Raw genomic sequence first — 23,444 nt, 5'->3', positions numbered from 1 at the left:
CATGTGGCCTCTGCTCTGCAGCCCAGTTTCTCCCATAGGCTGCCTCAGGTGTCCCTAAAGGCCTGCTGCCTCGTGTCTCCTGGTGTGTATGCCTGGGAGTCTTAATTAGAGCACTTGGGAACAGGTTGCCCACCAGTAATGCTGACACAGAGGCGGCCCTTTTGCCTTGATTGGTTTTGCAAATAGGCGCTCCATGCAGCCGGGACTGCTCAGCCCAGGCGTTCTCTGCAAGGGCTTGGGGACAGCCGTGGGCCTGCGTGTGCCCTGATATAAAGAGACCAACTGTGAACACACCTTTGGTAAAAACCAGGGAGCTTTTCATAGCCATTCTGTGCACAACCCTTCCTCTGACAGCCTATTCAGCAGTAAACCTGTGGCCTTGCCTTCCGGTGGCAGCCAGAAAGGAAGCAACAAGGACTTGGGAGCCTGAGGCCAGGACAGCTTCCACCTGTGTGAGAGTCCTGCCTGGCACACTGCTGTCCTGGTATTTCTGCAGCCTCCGTGGTGGGGCCTGATCCCGCCAGGGTTGGGCCCAGGATATCGTCTCTCCCTGCTCCCCAGCAGCACCTGGCCAAGAGTCTCCAGGAGGCAGCCTCACCTGTGCAGGCCACCTGCAGCCACTGGCTCAGGGCCCTGTCCAGGGGCTGGGGCAGCTGTGGGCCCCGACAGCCAGCCACTGGCCTCTTGGTCCTGCCTCAGGCTCTGTAAGGGTCAGCTGAGGGCCCCTCAAAACCTTAACAGCCTCAGTGAAGAGAGACAGGATTCCCTCAGGGCTGCAGGATTCAAAAAGCAGAACTCTGGGCTGAGAGGAAGCAAGAGGGCCTGCTGGTAGAATGGGGCTCTGTAAGACCTAGGTACATACCCATGCCTTCCTCCAGCCCTGCATCAATCGGTCATGCTCCCCGAGCACGGCCCTCCAGGTAGCAAGCTCTCTGTTCCACTTTTCCTGCTGGGCCACCTCTGGAAGACAAGGGGGGCTGAGGTCACGGGACTGCAGGCTTTTGCAGCACTGCAGATGCCCTGTCTAGCAAGGTGGCACTGTGGCTGGATAGGTGGGTGAGCACCATCTGTAGCCACCGGGAGGGCCCTTGCTGGGCTGAGTGGGCCACAGCAGTGCTGCATGTGTGTACCAGGGCCAGCCACACTATCTCAGGTGGGTCCTGCTATCCTCATCTGTGGAGTGCTGAGCAGCCATTCCTGTCAGTACCCCCTTCCTGACCCCTTCTTCAGGCCCCAGCTCTGGTTGCTACTGCCCTCCTTGGCCACAGCAGGCCTGTTCCCCCACACCCCTCATGGCCTCTTCCTGTCCTGTGTGGCAGAGGGCTGGCTTCCCACAGCCAGGCCAGGTGGCACAGACCACAGGTGGGTGGGGTCTGCGGCTTCCCCAATTCTGAGGCTCAGTAAGCAGCTCACTTCTCATGAGACTGGTGGCATCTCAGTAAGCCAGCAAGGGGGGCGGGACGGGGCGCAGCTAGGAATGGTATATCCTGCTACCTGCCCTCCACAGCCTCCTAGGTGTGCTTTATCCTGGATTCTAGAGACAACTGCAAAGCTGCTGGATGACAAATCTGCCGGCCACGCAAGAACAAAGGGCATCATATCACCTCCTTGAAAACCGAAAACGTCCTGGGTGGGGAGGCGGACAGTGAAAATAGAGAGCTATTTCAACCAATCACGTCTTCCAAGCCCTGCCTCTTCTGTGTGTAGAGTAACGTGGGCATAAAGCTGCCTGTCTCCAGAATCAAGTCCCAATCTTCCTGGCTGCTGATCCTCAGCAGGTCACTTGAGTCCTTCTGGGCTTTTGCTTCATCTGTGAACAGGGTACCCCTGCTAAGGTCAGTGAGTGCAGCAACATGAGTAAGCCTCAGACTGCCTCACTGCCCTCCGGACCATACAGCTGCCTGCTGACAGTGCTTGTCTGACAGCTGGGCAAGGCTGTGCTTTCTAAGACACCCTCCCAGCTGAGTGAGGCCTCTTCCTCGTCCCGGCAGCAGCCTGGAGGTAGGACAGCGGGCATGACTTCTGCTTTTGCCCAAACCACCACTAAACGGACAATAAGGGGATCTTTTGAAATGTGTGTATATGCAAACTCAAAAAAGTAGAGGATGCAGCAAAAACCTGGGAGGTGAAAGGTAGAGGGACACATGGACACTGACAGGCCAGACCCAGGAAGGGGGACTGTGTGGCTGAGAGGAGGGAAACTGAGGAACCACCTCACAGCAGGGTCCGGAGCACAGTGCTGCCGAGCCCTCTGAAGTGGACTGCTAAGGTGTGTGGTGCTGCGGAGGAGCTGCAGCACCTCGGTGCCAGCCCAGGCAGCGGACAGCCTTCCTCAGCCCCAGACCGGACAGTGTGTCACTGGGTGTGGTAGAAGGCAGAGTTCCCATGGATGCATACGTATCTCTCTCCCACTTCAGTCCCAAGAACCCAACCCAAGCCCCATCAGGCCTGCAGCCAAGTGCCAGGCCGAGTGAGAATCTGCACTCTAGCAAAGCCCAGAGGACCAGGACACTGCAGCGGAGATGAGCTAGGCTTAAGCAGCTCCTCTCGCTGGACTTGGGAAGGATGTCAGGCCACCCCGTGGGGAGAGGAGGCTGAGATGGGGGGATCTTGTGGCCCTTTATTCAGTACAAATGGACATCAAGGATCACGAGACACCTGAGAACTCCGTCTGCTAGGCAGCCAAAACGAAAAGGCAGTCTGGAGGAAGAAAAGGAAATGGGGTGGGGGATGACCATCGGTATTCTCACAGTGCAGAGATAATGGCATCCAGAAAACAGCACAGTGCAGTAAACAGAATAAAAGCTCTTAGAGATGGAGTCATAGAAATGAAAGGGCTCAGTCATTAGTTCTGGGAAGATAAAGTTGAGAAAACCCACCAAGAAGTAGAAGAAAGGTTCACAAGGGAAAGAGAAGGCAGAGCAGCCTAAGTAGCACATCTTGGAAGTGGAGAATGAATATTCAAGGAGATGCCTCCTAGTCGAAGGCCAGAGAATCCCATATTTAACAGGTCCAGCTAAGGCATGAGAAAACCAAGCCACTGCAGGGTTTCACACTGCTTGAGAAAACAGGAGCTCATATAAGCCTCCAGAAAGGAAAAACCTGCCACAGGTAAAGCACCAGTGGCCCGAGTACTCAGATGCTGTGGAGCAGCGACTGTTGGACCACAGTACCATGCCCAAGCTGTCATATTAAGTGTGAAGACAAAATACAGAGGCTCTTGAAAAGTGCTCCCACACACCCTTTTGGAGGTACATTATTACACAAACACCAAGAAAGGCCCACCAGAAACCAGACACTGTGCAACACAAGAGGATACACTGGAGGCTCAAGGGAGAGGGCTGTCCCAGGGAGCACTCGACTCCCAGGGCAGAGGGCAAGCTGTCCACAGGAGCCAGCTCTCCACAGGAGCCAGCTCAGAGGTTCCAGGAAGGCTGACAACAGGACATGGATGTCATCAACTGCAGAACCTGGTGTGGGATTCATGACAACTAAGAACCAAGCAAATGGAAATGACCAGCCAAGTGGGAAACAATGCGCAGGAAAGAAGAGCCCAGAGGACTGGGTGGTCGGAGTGATGGAAATGCACTCCCCCTCGCAGGAGGGTGGGAGACTGGCAGCAAGCACATGTGCATGAGTACATGTATGCGCATGTGTAAGTGGTTATGTGTGTACTCATATGTGCAGTGAGATATGTGTGGTACAAATTCAGTGATGTGCACTGGAAAAGCAGACAGTGGAAAGCCAAGGGTCATTCCCTGAAGTGAAATGCCACCACACAAGCATGCTTTGAGATAAGGGTGGGCAGTGAGAAATTACCTCCTAAAAGGCTTCCAGCAGCCATGAGCATCACTCACCATGTCTCACTACTGCGATCTGAACTTTGGAGGTCTGGTTCCCTGCTGAGGAGAGGACGGAGCAGCGGTACTCTGTTCTTTCCTGAATCGCATCCTGCAGCCAGCTGAGTGCATGGGCCCTGCCGTCAGGCAGTGCGTGGGTCTGCATGGGCACACACATCTCCAGGACGTGCCCGTTCTTCTCCCAGGTGAAGCGAATGTCCGCTGGACCTGTGGGCACATGGACCATCTCCACCTCTGTGCCCCTGAATCCCTGCTCAGGACCCACCAGGGCCGCTTTAGTGGAAGTGACTTGAGGCCACTTCCAGTGTAGTCCCTGGGGCACTTTGGAGAGGGCCCCTCACAGTGACTCCTGAAGAAAGGGCTGCTGCACCTCAGGCCTTCACTGCCCCATGGGTGTCCTGCTCTCAGACCGCAGATGAGTTTATGCAGAGCACACCCGCGTGGCCTCTCTGCACACCCACCTGCCCCCACCCATGGAGTGTCCCTGGGGGCTGCTGTCTTCTCTACAATGATCTGAGCCCTGGAAGGCATCCCATTGTGCCTGGGCAGCCGGCCCCAGGACTAAGCCACTCTTTACACTACACTGAGGGGCCCAGGACTTGGCCTGCTGCATGCAGAGGCAGAGGGCACTGCACTGGGTAGAGACTGTGAGGGCCTGTCTTGTGCGAGGGGGAACTGGGACCTCAGGGAGCGACTGCAGGGAGCAGACACTGCTGACTAGAGAACTCGGGCCCTGGCTGGGTCTGGGCCTGGCAGGCCCAGTGGGCCGTGTGAACCCAGCAGCCCCAGAGCCAAGGACAGCGAGCCAGACATCAACCACAGCGATCCCAACTCAGGGCCCTTCCAGACTTTTTACCTGGAGGTGGAGGGGCTAGGGCCACCTATTTCCAACACTCCGACAGTCTACCCATCCCAGGCAGAGTGTGGTGGCTTCAGCTCATCTGATCCACTGGCAGCAGTACAGGGCCTGCCTTGCCTGAGGAGGCTGTCCTTGTCCTAGGGGAAGAAGGCTGTGTGTCCCTGAGCAGGGGAGAGTCAGGGCCAGAGGCTGAGCCAACGATAAGGGGCCACTCAGACCCTACCTTCACTCCTGGGCAGCCAGGGAGAGGGTGGTGAAGCCCAGGTGTGGAGCCATGAGTGGGGTCAAGGCCATCTTCCCCCATGTCCAGTCTGTGGGTCTCAGACTTCATTCCAGAGCTGGGAGTGGCTGGCTGTACTGGGACCATCCCTCAAGGAGGAAGCAAGTAAGGCAGCGCCCTGTGACATGGTGAATACACTGGGTCCTGCTCAAACTTGGAGGAAGGCAGGGCTGAGGATGGTATGAGCCAGCTGGCAGCTCAGGGACTCTCAGAGCATGCGCCGGTGTGTGCACAGCTGGGTGCACCCACACAGCAGCCCTGCGAATGGTGTGCACCAGCCAGGCCTGCCACCATGCTGCTGTTGTTCTCGTGCAGGTGTGCCCGTCTGCATCAGGGCAGCCACAGGCACAGCTTCTTGCCCAGGGCCCTGGCTCCCACCACGCCTGCTCTTCCCCTTGGCTCTCTGGCTACCCAAATGGGCTGAGAGGCCACCTGGGCTAGCATGGCCACAACAGATTCCCAATGAGGATGGGTCTCTAGAAATCAAGACCCCCAGATGCCACCTTGGAGTGACAAACAGTGGTTTCATGGAAGACATCCGGCAGGGAAGAGGTACTGTCTGTGCAAACACGTAAATGTATGATGCGAGATGTGGCTAGCAACTCCTATCTGTGGCTGGAGTGGAAGACACTAAGCCAGAAAAATAGGACAGACCCGAGCATTCCTAAGAATGCTGGCGCATAGAACACCTGGCATCACCCTTGGGTGAATGGGCGTCCAGATGCAGGTGTCCACCGGTGGGAGAACCACGCCCTGGCCCTGGGGAGGTAGTGCTGGCCAGAGACCTCGAGTTCCCTGTCATGTGCTACAGTTGTTAACTCTTGTGATGGGCTTCCCCTCATTTTACCAACCTGGGCATCTGCTGGCCTGTGACCCCTTTAACAATTCCCCACTGTTTTGGGTGTCAGAGAACTTCCCTCTCAGGCACTAGGCCAAATGCAGACGTCTAACTGGACAGTTAGAAATAAATCTCCAGGTGGAGATGGAGCACAGGGAGGGGCTCCCAAGACTCCATCTGTCAGTCATAAGAAGCCACCTACATTGTCATTAGAATATTGAGAAACAAAAATACTAATATGTGAAATGAAAAATGTAAGTGCACATATATGTGTTTATACAAGTGCAGGTATAGCTATAGTCATGTGTACACACAGGTAAAAGGCCTAATAGTGGCCATGATGCTAGAGGTGACTACCTCTGGATGGTTATATTTGGGGCTTTTTAATGTTTTCCTATAGTTTAAAAATTCACTCAACAAACATTGCTCTTACGGTTAAAAAATAGAATGCTAATTTGAAAGAAATATGCTATAAACTCTCAGGAATTCTGACAGGTCTTCCAAAAGTATTTTGTTTGGCAGTCTGTCTGGCCCTGCCTAGTAGAGAGGCTTTTGTGGATTGTTTTGTGCAGAATTTTTTCAATCTGTGCTATATTATTTTTCCACTCGTGTGTGTGTGTGTGTGTGTGTGTGTGTGTGTGTAAATGTGTGCGCACATCTCTGCATGGATAGGTGTCCATCAATTTGGGGACACATATATTCTTCCCTCAATACCCACTGGGCTCTGGCTCCAGGATCCCAAAAAAGATATCAAGGGGCCAGGGATTTAGCTCAGTGGTTTCGCCACCTGCTACGCAAGCTCAAGGACCCGAGTTCGATCCCCAGTACCAAAAAAAAGAAAAAGATTATCAAAATCCACAGATGTTCAAGTCCCGTATATAAAATGGCAATGTATTTGTAAATAACCTATGCACAGTTGCCCATAGATTTAAAATCATCTCTAGATTACTTACAGTGTGAACACTTTGTAAATAGTTCTGCCATATTGTTTAGGATCAGTGACAAGAGTCTGTGTTCAGTACAGATGCAACATTTTTTCTGAATATTGGCTGAACCCATGGGTACTGAACCTGTGGATACAGGGGCCAAACATTTTGTCTTTTTAACTGCCGGATGTCTTTCATGACACCATCCCCCAGCTATCAGGAATCTAACCAGCATCTCACTTTAAGAAACTGATTCTCTGGAGGTCTTAGGATCAAAGCAACAAGAGGCTTTTCTTTGAAGATCAGACATTAAGCTAGTTCTAAAAAGGTCCTATCTCCACCTGCATGTACCAGTACTGCTCGATGGTGAGATCTTCAACTGCAAACTCCCCCAGAGACCACACTCGGGTGTGCGTAGGAACATGGAAAATGCTGCCACATGTCCCACGACCATGAAGAAAGTTCTTAAGCATCATAAACATTAAATACGTGCTTAGTTACAGACAAAAGATGTTAAAGGGGTACTTACATTCCATGCATTCATTTTAAACTATCCAACTCATTCTGAATGCAAAGGACAGTAAAGAGAGGAAAAGTGAGAGTTAAAACCAATCCATGGGGCCATCCCATCAGCACTGTGGCAGTAGGGACAGGTGGAGGCTGCATACCCACCCATGTCACCCCACTGAGCCTGCTCAGTGGTCCTAAATGCCCAGCCTTGGAGCTTTCTTTCTCTGAGAACTCTACCATTCTGCCCTTAAGCTGCCTGCCCAAGCTGCCACCATCCCATCCTGACATCTCAAGAGGACAGCCTGGCTAGGGTGCTCTCCAGGGGCCCCACCAGCCACTGAGGGGAAGGATCAGGCAGGAGTCCTGGGCTGGAACTGCACCCACCAACCTGTAGATGATATTGGCATCAAGCCAATGGATGTTGGTTTTCAAAGGAGGGAACTCATTCTCTGGCTGGGAAGAATCTAGGTAGACGCTAGGTCAGACAACTCCTGGCCACCTGTCCCCAAGGCCCAATATGACAAAGGCCAAACTCACCCCCTTTTTAGGTTTGAGCCTTGGGCCCCAGTACATGTTACCCTCCTGCCCACCCCACTGCATGCTGCCCCATAGGACCAGTGGTGCCCAGAGCACTCTGGCTTCAGAGCCATGCAGATGTGATCAGGAGGCATGCGAAGCTGATTCCACACAACAAACCACACCATTCCAAGCAGTGGCCTCCACCAGGAAGGCTGTCCAGCCCTGGAGCTGGGCCTGAGGCTTGGAGTAGGGGCAGGCACGAGGGGTCCACCCCTGGCCTGAGCTGCTGGGGCCACATCCCAGCAATGCCCCCACTGCACGACACTTACATCCCCCGGCTTCCACATACATGTGGCCCACCCTGTCCTCAGGGCCTCTGCCCCATCTGCCCTGCTCACACCCAGGCAGCCCTCCTGCAGCTGATGGAGTGGGAGGCACTCCCCCAGCAGCCTCTAATGTCTAAGCAGCACTAGGCTGCAGAGTGCTGTGTTCTCCAGGGGCCCAAGCCCCTCAGCCTGTCCCTGCAGTGCACACTGCCCAGCAATCCCGACAGCCACTCCCTCTAACCCCTCTTGGGTACAGTGGCTCTTCCTGTCCCAGGTGTGTGCCCCTGGCCCTGACTCTGCCCTTGGAGAAGCAAGGTTTGTGCAGCTGGGGGATACACCAAGGCCCTGCTGGCCACCCCTCACTGCTCTCCCCAAAGTCCTGGAGCAGCCAGGGGAGGGAGAGGAGTGAGACCACACCCACATGCAGCAATTAGGACAATGTCTTGCGCAATCCCCATCTACCGGGCCACACTCATCCTGGCAGTATCTCTCAGTGTCACCTGCCCTTGGGCCTACTCTGAGCACCCCAGGGAAGGGCAGGGACATGAGCCCCTTTTTGGAAGAGTCCCCTAAACTGTGCCTAAGACCTCATGCACACACCACGTACCACACCACGTACCACACCACACCACGTACCACACAGTAAGCACACCACACATGCCATGCACACCACATTCATACTCTGGCAGCCACCTCATGCCGGCACCAGCTGTGTCCTGGCCTGTGTGCACTGCCTGCTTCAAACGTCACCTTGCTTTGTCCTTGCTGATTGAGGACTTAGATACCTGTGCAGATCTGAAACCCCCCAGTCAAACATCAGTTTGTTACCTCCAAGGGGGATGGAGCCCAAGTCCCAGGTATGCTGCCCCCTCTCTTTGGACCTGACAATGGGCCTTCACTACAGAGGAGTGGCCCAGGCCTAAGCCTCCGAGAGTCATCCTGACATCTATAAGTACTCAAGACTGCACCCTACTGTCTCGGAGGGGACCTCGGTCATTAATAAGCACCCTTGGGGAGTCCGGTGCAGGACACACCTGATGACCAGTAGGTGGCCTGCCTGAGGACTGGCCAGGCTGGGACCCCACATCCCTCCAGGACATCTCGGAGGCTCTGGAGCAGCTGCTAGAATCTGCAGAAGGTACTGTAAGGAGCAGGCAGCCTATACCCTGCATGGCCCCTACATCACCACACGACAGCAAGAGTCACAGGGCAAAAGGCACCATTGGATCACAGCAAAGGGGTGGAACTGGGGAGAGGCCGGGTGGCTGGGACATCCGTCAACAGTCATGGACCTGGGACCCTGGGATGGGGAGGGGACCACAGGGGAGGCCTTCTTGGTGTGGCCCTGCCCTCCTTGAGAAAGGGACAAAAGACTCAATATAGCCAGGTCAGGGGGTATCAAGGGCCTGGCTGCTCCAGGCTCACCTATCTGTGCCCTCAAAGGCCTCCGTGGGTGTGGGATGGGGGCCCAGGAGGCTCTGTGGAGCCTGCACCCTGGCCAGGAGTGGAAGGGGCTTCTGTTCAGGTCTCCACCACACCTATCCCTTAGTTCTCCTGGAGGTCCCCAGCCATCCCCAATCTGCTGATGCCCTGTGGCCAGCTCAACAGACTCTCAAATATCCCCATCCTGACCACTGGCGCTGTAGGTGCAAAAGGCACCTTAGAGACATGCCTACAGGAAGGGTCTTCAGAAAGTATCCTGACCAACCAGCTGGCCTGGGGGTGTGGCAGATTTATGCATGTGTGGTATCCATGTCTGTGGTCTGTGTGTTGTATGTGGGATAATGTATATGTGGTGTTGCCTGGTGTGTTGTGTGGGATGTCATGTGTAGTATTTATGTGTTGTGTATGGTGTGTTACCTGGTGTGCTATGTGGTATCATGCTATATACGCACATGGTGTCCATGCTGTATGTGCTATGTGGTGTTTAAGGTATGTGTGAAGTACGTGTGATGTGTATGCTATGTGTGGTGTGTATGGAATGTGCGGCATGTTGTCTGGTGTGCTGCGTATGAATTTGGTGTGCATGGCATGTGTGGTGTGCTGTGTGGTGCGGATGGTATGGTGTGTGTGATGTGATGTGATATGTGGTGTGCGCGTCCTTTCAACCCATCGTAGCTGGCCACATGGTAATACAATGAACAGGAACCCACTAGTTCCAGGCCAACACACACGGAGTAGTCACAGACCCCTGCCAGTGCAGCGCAGTGTGGTGATGCCACCTGGAGCCTGGGTGGCTCCTCAAGCTGCTGTCCCTTCCTAGGGGCCCAGGGGCAGGTGGTCACCAGGAGCTGCCCTGAGCCCCCAGCACACTGGTCTCTGAGGACTCAGACATGAAGCATAGAGGAAGGAGAGTGCCCGGCCCGCCCTCCCTTCCTGTGGCCAAGCTCGGGGCCCAGGGCTCTGGGACCACAGCCACCAAGCCCTTCCAGCTCCCTGCCCAGGTCCTCCCAGCCAGACTCGGTGGCAGGGGCTATTTTAGGTGTCATTCTGGGAGATGCCCACCTGCCCTGCTACATGGCCAAATCTCCCCTCTACTGAACTCCACTAGGCCCTCCTCCCTGGGCCTCCTATTCCTCCAGCCCTCTCTCCTGCTCACACCAAGGTATTCCTTGGGACCAACCTGACCCCTGCAGGGTGGGCAGTGGCCTTACCTCTTCCCAGCAGCTAAGGCTAAGTCCATGGGGACACTTCTCACTTTTGGGGCACATCTGGTGGCAGGCAGGCCCTCGGTGGGTACTAGGGTGGGCCCAGTCTCTGAGTGCAGGCTGGACCATGTGATTTTGGCCAGCCTCCCCGGAGATGTGGTGCTCCCCTGGGGAGAAGGGTCACCCAGCAGAGCACAGACACCAGGGAGTAGCAGGAACCAAAGATCCCACACGCACCCTCTCTTTGAACCTCGTATTCGGGTTTTTAGAAAAACCAGGCATCCCCCAATGCTGATGACGACGGCCACAGAGCCAGCTATTTCAGGAAGGAAAAAAGCCCAGGTCAAGGTCCAAACCTGGTCTACCCTAGAGGGAGCAGTGGTCTCCTCAAATGGGTCACATGCAGGCTGCAGACACTGGGCCTGCCCTGAACAGCACCTCTTAAACTCCTACAGGGACCATGCCTAAGGCAGAAGGTCACACCCATCTCTCCCCAGCAAAGGCTGACATGTGGCCGGTGCTCCAGGGTGGTCAGTCTGCAGATCCTGACTCCATCTGCAGCCTATTCCAGGGCGCAGAGGCATAGGCTCCTTGGTTCACATACACCAGAGCCGCCTGGCCTGAGCCCTTGCACAGGTCTACGGCCAGCCCTTTCTCTATGCCAGGCCATCAGGTATGGCCTCGATGGAATAAAGGGACAGGAAAGCAAGGCCCCAGAGGGGGCCCATATGTTTCTGGAGAGGGTAGCAACCACACAAGGAGGGCAGAGGGGAGGTGGGAGGCCTCAGTTTCCCAACTTTCCAATCTGGTCTGAGGGCTGGAAAAGGGTCAAGTTCGTCCTATCAGCTCCTACCATGCTCTATACACTGCCTTGGCAGCAGGAGCAAGACCATGGCTGTTTCTGACCCTGGGATTCAGGAGGACTGACAAAAGCACAGGGCGGAAGGAAGAAGCATTTTTTGAGCCCACAAGGCCAGCAGGGGAAGTTGCAGGTCCCATGGCCTGGCCTTGGTGGCACCGAGATGAGACCAAATGGTGCCTTTCCCTCTACCCCAGCCACCCACATGGGCGCTGGCCTCTACCGTTCCTACTGTCCACTCAGCTCCCAGCCCCTCTGTCACCTTCACAACCAGTTCCCCACACCAGCTTCTCCACACACTGACACCACAGCAAAGTCTGTTCCCTGAAAGGCACTAGTCTTTCACTCTGCCAACCCCAAGGGCTCGCTGTATGAAAATCTAGTGGGCAGGTGACACGCAACTGAAGACTTGCTACCTAACAATGTCATGCGCTTAGCCACACAGCCTGCCCAGGTCTGCAGGGAAGAAGCAACAGGCTCTTCACCCTGTTGTGTGGACCCAGCTCCCCAATAACAAGGTGGTCCTCCAGTGGGCTCATGTGGTACTCCGCAGCTGCCACCACCAGCCTTGAAGGACTCTTCCATTCTGCAGCCCAAGGAAAAACCTGACCAGGGAGTCACACCCAGGCGTCTCAGTGCAGGCCTGGGCCAAAGGAGCTCAGACGGCCGGGTGTGGTGGTATAAGTCCTCCTCAAGGGGCTGAGGCAGGCGGATCACTTGAGCCCAGGAATTCAGGCCTGGCCTAGGAAACATAGTGAGATCCTTTCTCTCAAAACCCAAAACGAAAACCCAACAGAGCTCATACCACAAGAGGTAGACAAAGGTCAGTCTCTACAGTCCACACCTGGAGGGCCTGTGCAGGCCTACTGGCTGCTAACGGGCCCTGCATTCATACTGGACACAGGACTCTCAGAGGCTCCTAGAGCTGATTTAACAAGGGACAGGTGGCAGCTTATAACTCTTAGTAACTTCTAATCATTTAGGGTTAAAAAATAAACTGGATTTGTGTTCCCTCCTCATTAATTTCAATCCTCTCCTCTGAGCAGAGAGGCCCAGGTCACCAACCATCAGATAAGAGATGGCTGCCAGGTGCTGCCGAAGCCAGGGATGGATCTGAAGTATGGTTCTGGCTGAACCACCATCCTCCAAGAGAAGATCCCACGGGAATATTCTCCAACACTGGTCAAAGCAACCCTATGTCTGCAGGGTGTATACCAGACTCAGTATTTTCTGCTCTTAAACATCCTGAAACAGGTCAACAGAACCCCTATTCTGGGACCTCTGAGGTTACTATTTTTTTATTTTTGGGGGTACCGGAGATAAAACTCAGGACCTTGTGCTTGAGAAGCAGGCAGGGCACCACTCACTGAGCTACATCCCGGCCCTCTGAGGTTACTTTTTTAAAATTTCTGAATGTGCTAGATGTGGCGGCACATGCCTGTAATCCCAGCAACTTAGAGGTAGGAGGATCGCAAATCCTAGACCAGCCTGGGCAACTTCACAACATCCTGTCTCAAAATAAAAATTTCTTACAAAGTGCTGAGGATGGATATGTCTGAGGCCCTGAGTTCAATCTCCAGTACTGAAGAAAAAGAAAAGAAAAAAAAGAATCCAAATGACCTATCAATCTCTAAATTATTACAGAAATAAAAGCAACCCTATACACTGTACCATAGGTCAGCAAATTGGCCTTTGGTCCTAATCTGGCCTGCTGCCAATTTCTGTAAATAACGTTTCATTGGTACATGGCCCTGCCACTCATGTTCTCATCTACAGCTGCTTCTCCAGTGTCACAGCAGCTGAGCAGTTATGACAGAGACCCTGTGGCCCTCACAGCCTGCAATCTGGTCCTTTCTGGAGAAGAGCTAGTTGACTCCTATTATATGCTCGAAACAGCTTCCTGCTGTTACAGTGTTATGCAGGGCTCAGCCGGCAGGAAGGCATCAGATGGCTCTGCCTCAGGACCAGCACGGAAGGCAGTGGGCAGTGAGGGCCGAGCAAGAAGACTGTGGACGTGGAGGCAGCCTCGGCCATCTTATTTGCTTGTGGGAGGAGACAGCCTAACAGGGCATGCCCCGACTCACCTGTAGCCTGGCAGAAGAGGTGGAAGGTCCCCAGCGCCTGCACCTGCTGTGCCTGGTCACTCAGGAAGGGTGGCAGCAAGGCGACCCGCGTGCGGCTGTCAGGCCCTGGGCCCGGGGCTGGCCAGGGGTTCCGGGGAGAGGAAGACGAGTCGGGGCCCAGACAGGACAGGGAGGAGGAGCCAGGAGGAGGGAAGGGCTTAGGAGGTGAGGCTGTGAGACAGAGGACAGAAGAGAAAGGGCACTGAGGAGGGCGTCGCCAGGACAGCGTCCCGGGCCACTGGAGGTGAAGCACAGCAGGAAGCGGACAGGCGGGCGAGGACAGGGCTGCCCCAGTCTCCGCAAGGAACACCCGCCCCAGGGAATGATAGGAGCCTCTCATTTATTTGGATACTTTCCACATGTATACAAGTCAAGATAGAAAAATAAAACCAAAGTAAATCTGATAAAACCCAAAAGTTTACACCAAAAATGAACTCATATCGTGCTGGAAGGTGAGACTGTCCACACAGGCACATAGCAATCCAGAGTTTAGGGTTCTTTCCCACAGAACCAAAGTCCTCCTCTGAATGAGTATTTACAAAGTGGGAGATGGAGCGTGAAACAACGAAGGTTAAAATCGTACCGCCCGTTCACATCTTCAAGGACAGCGCGGAGGCGGGTCCGCGCCAGTGGCTGTGTGCACCCGTGTGTGGTCACAGCCCACAGGCCTTCCAGGGGTGGGGGATAGCTCCATGGGACCAAGGGCAGATTCTGGGTGGCAGTGGGGATGAGATGGAAGCAAGACGAGAAGGGAGATGTTCAGAGAACCCAAGACATCCTTGTGAAGGCTCTGCCTGCCCGGACGGGAGGTTTCACCCAGCGGACACAGGCACGGGATGGGAACACGCTCCTCCCCTCGGGAGGCAGCCTGACTGCCACCACCCAGGGCCACTGGGCCACCCTTCTTCACTCGACATCTGCCTGTGGATGCAGGACAGTCCTCCTCTTCTAGAAAGTTTTTAAAAAATTACAGAAATAAAATCTCTCTGAAAATGATGCTTCCAAGAAATAAAGTAAAAAAAAAGTAAAAAGGTGAGTGTGTTCAAGAGATGTGTTTTTTAGGACTACACTTCTAAAAGCAGAAAGAATGCATTTAGCAAAAGTAAGTCTATCCCTGAGAATTGTAAGCAACATAAGCCATATTCCAATATATAACAAAATCTGGAAGATGAATATCTTCTTCTAAATATTAAAACATCTGCTTCAGTAATGAAAGAAATGACCTAAGACTCAACACAATCAAAGCAAAATCCTAAGAAATAATTCAATGGAAGAAAAGGTCTGTGCCAATCTGGACAACAGGCAATAAGTTACCAATCTGATAAACTAAAACGTCATTTCCAATCTGGAATGAAATTATCTTTTAGTGGGGGCTACGAGGAGGGGAAGAAGAAGGAATCCTTCTCAGCCAGAAGTCAAGCCATCTCTCCCCGTGACACAAGGGGCTCAGATACGTCAGGGCTGCCACCCACTCAGAGATCTCCAAGTGCTCCAACCCACTGGGGACTCGAGCCCAGGACTCAATGCTTGTCGCTTTCCCAAAGCACAAAGAGGAACAAGTCACAGGCTCAACCCAAGAGAAACAGAGGACTAAGGATCGCTGCACGGTGACGAGACTCGAGACTCAGTTACTGAATAGGTTAAACACAAAACTCCCCACAAAGGGACATGGCCTCAGTCTCCATCTGCATCCGAGTCTGCGAACTTCAGTTCACACTTCACATCGAATGGCTTGTCCCTGGTGGAGAGCTCGTCAATCCTCTGCGAGTCCTCCCTGTCTGTGGGGACTTTGCTGGTGATGGTATCCTGCTCCGTCTCATAGCCGGTGTCCAGGGCTGGCTTGGGCTGCTCTCCGTTCTGCTGGGAGAAGCTGCCGGGCTCCACTAGCGTCTCTTTCACACTCTGCTCCAGGTCCGAAAACTCTGGCTTGGGCTTCTTCTTCCCGAGCAGCAGAGCCGAGCGGAATTTTAAGCACTGCCCAGGTAGGTAGCCCTTGTAACAATTGTAGCAAAAGAGGCAGAGGAAGAGAACAAAGGTGAAGAGCAAGAGGGACATCAGGAGGCGGTTGTCGCTGGACTTGAGATACATTGTCTTCTCCGAGTGCAGCTGTGGGACCGTGTTGATGACGACTTTTGGCTCGCAGGAAGTGCTGGTGGGTGTGGGCCTGGGAGGCGGGGTGATGGCCCCAGGAAAGGTGGCCCGTACAGCCGGGGTCAGGGGAGAAGACCCCTGGGTAGACGCTGCAGGCACCCTGGGGGCGGCCTTGCTTCCTTCTGCCTGAGAGACTGGTGCGGTGGGGGCCGCTGGGGTCCGAGGGAGGACCTTCACCTCCAGCACGTGCTTGGCCACCACCTGGGAGACCGTCTTGTTCCTGACCCTCTCCTCTGCCAGGCACTGGTACACCCCACTGTCTCCTTCCGACAGGTTGAAGATGAGCAGGTTTTTCCTGCCCACAAGACCATACTTAGGGCTCTCAGCCTTCAGCACACCGTTTTGGAACTTCCACACCACCCGGGCTAGGTTGGACTTTTGGGAGCATTTGAGTTCCGCCATGCCGCCGTGCTTGAAAAAATGCTGCCGGTAACTTTCTTTAACCTTATCTGGAACATCAAAATAAATGTGCACAGCATCAACAACCCTGGTGGTTTACTGGACTTCTTTTAAAAACAGGTCAATACCCACAAGAGGATACACGCTTCACCCACCGGAGCAAGATGGAATCTTCCAGAACAACTAAGGAGATAAAGACATGCGTGGCCACAAAAGCAAAGATGAAATCTGATGGCAGCCCTCGGGCACAGAGGAAATCAGAGGTGGCTCTGAAGAGCAGAAATCCCACATCTTGGCCCTGAACCCAAGGGCTGGGGAGACAGAGCAGAGGCCAGCTCCGTGCCTGATGGCCGCAGCTTCAGTGAGACACCAAGCACTTGGCTAGTGGCTGCAGGGAAGGCTGGCTTTTGAAGCACCGTAGCACCCTCCTCTTACCCTTCCTTAATGTGATGACTACTGTCTGCTTAGAGAGGAGAGGGGCCCCAGAGCCAAGGGCCACACCTGCCTTTACACACCAGCAAGGAGCATAGGACTGCTGGCCCAGCTCCACCTGTCCTTGGGTCACACTGCTGTCTCCCCCAGCCACTACCGGGAATGGGGTACATCTTTTATTTAACATGCTGGATAAAAGAGTTATGGATTTCAGATGTTTTTCAGATTTTGGAAGAGTTGTTTATGCATAATGATATACCTTGGGAAGAGTACCCGAGTCTGAACAGGAATTCATTTATGTGTCATATGCACCTTACACAGTGCCAGAAGATAATTTTATGCACTATTTTAAATCACTCTGAGCAGAAAACAAAGTTCCATGGTATGGAATTTTCCACTTGTGACATCACGCTAGTGCTCAAAAGCTTTCAGATTTGTGGTTTTGGGACTAGAGGTGCTCGACCTGTACTCATGGTCTCTTTCTGTCCTACCTTGAGCCCAAAGCTAAGCAAAACCGAGAAGAGGTCAGTTTGGGACAGAGTGCTTTCCAGTGAACCAATATCCCCTACATGACTCCAAATACTCTTTCTGCAATCAAAGGGACAGAGAGAGACTGGGCCTGCTATGCAATTCTTGACCTCCATTTCAAGCAGAGAAAGGAAACAGAACACACAAATGCCACACCACTGAAGCGCCATGGAATGTTTCTGCGCGCTGGCTAATCCTTGGGGAAGAGGATGGGGATCCACTCACCCGGGCACGAGGACACATCACCGCTCATCTCCTGAATCCACCCCCTGCAAAACAACCAGTGTGGTTACTGGGCCGAGCCAACATGAGGGCACCTTCAGGCAGCGTTCCCTACCCCGTACCTGCTGGGGCCCTCGGTCTGGTGTACAGAGACGCAGGCAGCTGTGGTTGGGCTCCAGGCACAGTATGGATCCCGCGCCAGTACACAGTCCTCGCAGCTGCTGTGCTTCCTGCAGAAGGCCAGAGGGGCCTGCACCACACCCGAGTTGGAGCCAGCATAGACAAACCTCCTGCCCTGTGTGTGGGAAGAGAGAGGAGAGCAGGCATAGTCAGCAGTCACCCACAGCAGGGGCTCTGAGTCTGTGGGAACAGCACCAAGCATCTTCAGGTCCTGCAGTGGGGAGGAGGGTGGCCCTCCCTGACCTGAGCTAGAGCAAGGCCAGTGGGACTTAAGACAGACTCAGAGCATGACTCATATGAAAAAGATGGCAGGTGGTGTCCAAGCCAATAGCACGCGATGCAAGGGGCCTCCAGGCCCTGGGTCCACATTTTCCCTCTCCTCTGCTTCTCTGCCTGTCTGGGTCCCACCCGCTGGCAAAGTGCACCCTGTACCTATGTCTTCCTGAGGAGGGAGCTGTTCAGATGGCCTCCAGGTGGTTGCCTGTGGAGCGAGAGGCCCTGCCCTTCCCTGACCTACCTGGAGAGAGACAGCATTAGTGGCAGCCAAAAGCTGAAGCGCACAACCTCTGAAGGCTACTCTTACCCCTGTGTGAGCAAGACACCTGTGGACAGGGCTTGTGTCACCACTGCTTGTTTCACCAGCCCATCACCAGTGTCTGCACCCATGTGTCCAGGGCAATCTATTAGTACGGTGCAAAGGACGAACAGAGTGCGAACAGAGTGCTAGTGACTCAACTAAAGAAGGGATGACACCAGCCCACACTGGGCTCCGTAGTGAGACCCCATCTCAAAAAATAAAAAGGGTTGGGGATGAGCTCAGTGCAAAGGCCTTGGGTTTAATCCCCAATATGGCAAAAAAATAAAAAAATTTTAAAAAGGAGGCTGACACTGTGTTTTCCACACATCTACAGTTCTGTGGAAGGAGCACAGATAGACCCCTGCACAGCCATGCTCAGAGCAAGAGCAAACTGGATGCCTCTGTCTTCTGGGGCCCTGGCCCCTGCTGGACACACAGGCATCGGGTAGATTTTCCACCAATGAAAGTGAGAGGGAGTACTCCTCTGGGGACGCAGGGTAGCAGGCACGGTGTCTGTTGTGTCCTTGGGAGTTTCTGTCTCATGGTGATATACTAGAAAACCTTTAGGGTGACATCAAAGACCCGAGACACACACACACAAGTTTATACAGCACGAGAGTCAGAATGCGACCTGCACGCACCTCAGAGTCTGGCTGGAGCTCATTGTCCCCATGTTGACCGAGTCTCCCGGGCCATGCCCTGCCTGGCCAAGCAGAGATTCATAGGAAGGGGTCCCCCCAAGGATGAAAACAGTGATGACAACAAACAGCAGGAAAGGCCTGGCCCAGCAGCCCCATCCTATGGAGACCCAGGCAGATGAGGCCCGTGCTTACCACATAAGGGGACATAGGAAGATCCTCAGGATCAGTGTGGGGGATCATGTGATCTATGGAAGTACAAAAATACTTCCTGGGGCAATGGCCAAGCTGAGTCCTGCTGGGGATACCTGTAAGGTGGTGTGTGTGGCCGCTGTGCAGGGTATAATTTGTGGTCATGGACAGGCTATGGGAAGGCAGGGCCCATCCTTGGGGACTCTGACCCTCCCTGTCCTCTAGGACATCAGCCCTGCTTCTCCCCAACGGCTTTAGGGGGAGCTCCACGGAGTTAAGCTGTTACAACTGAGTCCCAGCACATGGATTCCAGCAAGCAAACACGGAAGGGACACTCGGCAGGACCTGCCACTAGCAAAGCCCACCAGGGATGCTAAAATTAGTGGGTGAGGGGAGAAACAGACTGGGTGTGGTGGCACAAACTCATAATTTAAACACTCTGAAGACTGAGGCAGGAGGACTGCTGTGAGTTCAAGGCCAGCCTGGACTACAGAGCAAGACCCCGCCCCTGAAGACAAAAAAACACCAAAAACAAACATGAGAGAAAAACCAGACAGTCATCACTTGGCATGCATGAGAAATTGGCTCTTAGACCCCCGACAGGTACCAAAGACCCTTCTATAAAACTGTATTTGCATATAATCTAAGCACATCCTCCTGTATACATCACCTCTAGATTACTTTTAATACCTAAGATGCTGCATTGTCTAGGGAATAATGACAAGAAAAAAATCCACACATTTCAGTGCACATGCACTATTTTTTTTCAAATATTTTCAACCTGAGACCAGCAGAATTGCAAATGTGAAACTGGCAGCTAAGAACCCTAGGGATATGAGGGCTGACCGACCTCATTTTCTCAGTCTCAGAGGGGCCCCTGGACAAGCACAACTCTCCCTGGGTTGTAACACAGGCCCACACATTCCCTGACCGCCTGCCAGAGGTGGGGCCCAAGCTCCCCACCCAAGGTAGCCGGACAGACCTATGCTTGTCAGGAGTCAAGGGCAGCCAGATGCCACACCCCAGGGCCCACTCCCCACAGTGCCCTCCCCAAACCACACCCCATCAGTCAGCAGAAACCACCAGACACCATGAAACACCTGACTAGGTCTCTCCAGGTGTGCCAGGCCAGGGACAGGGACATGTGGAGGAGCCGTGATGCCACAATGCACTATGGGGTCTGCGGCTGAGAATGTGGGGGGGCTGGGTGTGGGATGCTGGGTATGGTGTAGGGTCCAGGTAACCCTCCCAAATCCATGGCACACGCAAGGCTGGGTGAGGCACAACAACCCTCTGTGGTACCCATTCTACTCTTCTGCAAATCCCAAACTATTTCAAAACAAAAAATTTAACAAGGTGAATAAAAACACCTGGTGGAGGGGATAAGAAAACCATTAGGATGTGTCATGCACACCTGCCAACTCCATGCAGTGAATGTAATCACTATGTACAGTGAGCGAGCAAGTACTGATAAAAACACAAAAACAAAGACACCTGCTGGCGGAGGGGTGTGTCCAAGACTCCTTCCCTGGATGAACTCTGCTGGCTCCTATGTGTGTGCAGCCCGAGGGTAGGTGGCAAAGGACATGACCTGTGAGGGATGAGCTACCAAAGCTCCCTTCTCAGCGCCGGATTAACCTGTACCTGTCCCATACAGGACCCTCCTGTCTGCCTTTGGGGATTGGCACCACGTTCCCTGGAATCTGTTGGGTTTTGTTCCCCAGCCCTTTTTATATTTTATTTTATTTATTAATTTATTCATTAATTTTATTGGTACATTTTAGGTATACAATGAGATGACATTCATCATTGGGAATCTATACCTTTGCGTGACATATCTTTGTTTTTATTTTTCCCCTTCCCCTGCCCTCCCTTCAAACCCTCCACCCCTCCCTATTTACAAAGACTTTGTTTCCGTTTTTTCCTTTTCTCATATTTATTCCTTCCCCTTCTTGCCTTTCCACTACCCCTCCCACTTCCCCTTCCCCTTTAGACCTTTTCTTCCTATTTCACATTATCTGTTACACATTTTGATCTTTATTTACACTTTCAGTTTCTCACACAAGAGAAACTATTCGGTATTTACAGATGTGTGTCCTATTTCACTTAAGAGTATCTCCTCAATGTGCATCCACTTAGCTATTAATGTCTCTAGTTTCTCATTCTTTATGGGTGAGTGGTACTCTTTTTATTAAAAAAAAAAACCCAACAAAACCTACATCTTCTTTATCCAGTCTCCAGTTGATGGTGCCCTGGAATCTTTTACACTCAGGATCCTGAATACACTTTGAAGAACCCCCCACACAGTGGAGGCCTCCCAAGTGTAGCACCAGCCTGGCTGAAGCAAATGGGCAGCACAGCAACCCCAGCAGGGCTCCAGGGGCAAGGCCAAGTATGGCAGGCAAGAAAAACCACCCACCCTGCACACCCCTAGGTACCTTCATGCACTGTAGATAGGCAACACCAGGCCAGGGAGCAGCCATATTTTGCAGTGGCTGAGAGGGGAGGTGATCAGGGAATAGCTATTTGAAAACCAGCTCCAGGGGGCCAGGGATTTAGCTCAGTGGTTCCTACGCCTGCCTTGCAAGCACAAGGACCCGAGTTTGAGCCTCGATACCAAAAAAAAAAAAAAAACAAAACACCAGCCCCAGGATCCTAAAGCCTTGTAGACATGGATAAAGGGGGAAGGATGGGGGACCCTAGGGGGCACTTACAAATATGCACCTGTCCAAGGGGTCAGACCCTGGTCTTGCCTGCTGTCCCTTCTTCTGCCCTTGTCAAACCAGAGACTGGCAGCATAGAAAGTGGCAAAGTTCAGTTCGGTCCAAGAGCCAGATTTTGGAAACAGAATACAGGTCAGAGAGGCTAAGTGCCAGGCAGCCCCAGTAACTACAGGTATAATGCAGGGCTCATCTGCTCAGGTCAGGGTGGGAGACCCTAAGCAGGAGAGGGAAGGCACAGGGTGGGGCTCAGGGCTCCTCATCAGGCAACTTCTCCCAGAGGGCAGATGGCAGCCCTGCTCATGGGCCCGTGGCATCTGCTCTGTGTTGAGCCCCATTCCCAGTACTGTGCAACTCCCTGCTTCATCCCAGATGCAAATGTGGCAGCACCAGTTTCTAAGGCCACTAGGGACACATGATGGGGACCAAAAGCTGCCACCAGCAGGCTACACCTAGCCCTCTTGGCTCCTCCTGTACAGCCCTCTAGCTAAGAAAAGGGAGGGATGGAGGGGTTGGTTGACTGACTGACTGTTGTATTGGAAATTGAACTTAGGGCCTTCACACCGAACTACTTCCCAGTCCTTTTTTATTTTTTTGAAACAAGGTCTTGCTAAATTGCCCAGGTTTGGCTGAAACCTGCCAGCTTCTTGCCTCCCAGGGCGTGTGTGTCGCCACACCCAGTGGGGTTTTACATTTTTACGTGGCTGAAAAAAATACAAAGAATAATATTTTGTGCCCCATGAGGCTCTTGGGATGTGCAAAGCTCAGGGTCCACAGGCAGGCTTACTCATCTGTCTCTGCCACAGCTAACTGCAGCCACCATGGCAGAGATAAGTGTGTGCCCAAGGGATCCAGCCCTCAAAGCCTCAAACGCCCACCAAGAGACCCTGGGCAGCCGACTGCAGCCTGGCCAACCTCGGATCCCAGACACCAAAAGCTGCCAAGTGTGCCAGCCACCTGGCCCTGCTGCTGGGGCCTCTTTACCTTCTTCGAGGACAGCAGCAGAGTCTGCACCGGCTCGGAGTCTGGGAAAATTTGAGTCTCCTCAATGATATGCACCTCATTCTCGAGGCTCACAGCTTTGTGCAGGGCTCCACGATCTGCAAGGTCAAAGCCGAGGTCAGCGAGGCAGCCCTGGAGCGCTCACCAGATTCCAGCTCCCACAGCCAATGCTCACCCTTCACATGCTCAGCAAGATGCTTAGAAAAGAGGGGCGACTCTGCATTAGAAGTGGCAAAATAAAATGACTTGAAGCAAGTGATGGGTTATTCTGATTTCCTTACAAAAAATAAGCCCATTCCACAGCTGATTCCAACAACCTTCATCCTCAAGGTCAACGTGATGACACAGGGAGCCAGATCCCAGGTGTGGGGCTCTTGTGGTCAGGTGGCCCCCTGGGGAGGTGTCATCCCTGTTGAGGTCCTAGCAGGGAGGCGAGGGCAGGGCACACACACAGCTGGGAAGCTCCTGGGGCGGGCCATGGCCCCCATTCCGGAAACACTCATCTCCGCCCAAGGTGAAGGGAGGGGTCTGTCCCATGCAGGGCAGGGCAGGTCTCAAGCCTGGCAGGGTGCAGGGGCAAGGTCCCCTGCTGGCAGTCAGCAAAGACCAGGCTGCCAGGTCCCCCAGGCCGGCCAGCCTAGGCATCACCCAGCTC

The 23,444-nt window shown here is 53.5% G+C and overlaps 1 protein-coding gene across 10 annotated transcripts in view; it reads right to left on the bottom strand.

The window, feature by feature from the left end:
* The window catches only part of Sema4d (semaphorin 4D), a 128,824-nt gene that overhangs the window by 797 nt on the left and 104,583 nt on the right, over nt 1-23,444 (bottom strand). For 4 of the 10 annotated variants that reach the window (XM_004851313.4, XM_087206334.1, XM_087206332.1 and 1 more), the window contains 6 exons: nt 22,772-22,887; nt 17,603-17,775; nt 17,484-17,527; nt 13,710-13,919; nt 3,858-4,067; nt 863-960 (listed from right to left, as the gene is read on the bottom strand). In XM_004851313.4, the coding sequence (XP_004851370.1) occupies nt 863-960; nt 3,858-4,067; nt 13,710-13,919; nt 17,484-17,527; nt 17,603-17,775; nt 22,772-22,887 (851 nt within the window). Of the gene's footprint in view, nt 1-862; nt 961-1,493; nt 1,811-3,857; nt 4,068-13,709; nt 13,920-14,071; nt 16,349-17,483; nt 17,528-17,602; nt 17,776-22,771; nt 22,888-23,444 lie in introns of those variants that run through there. The other 6 variants (XM_004851311.4, XM_087206329.1, XM_087206328.1 and 3 more) reach the window with 4 other exon arrangements.

The sequence above is a fragment of the Heterocephalus glaber genome, unplaced genomic scaffold (assembly GCF_053883595.1).
Source record: "Heterocephalus glaber isolate CG9 unplaced genomic scaffold, H.glaber_assembly_v1.0 deba00000621, whole genome shotgun sequence".
NCBI classification, from domain to species: Eukaryota; Metazoa; Chordata; class Mammalia; order Rodentia; family Bathyergidae; genus Heterocephalus; species Heterocephalus glaber.
Note: the sequence above shows the minus strand (reverse complement) of the source record. Positions and strands in the feature narration are given on the sequence as shown.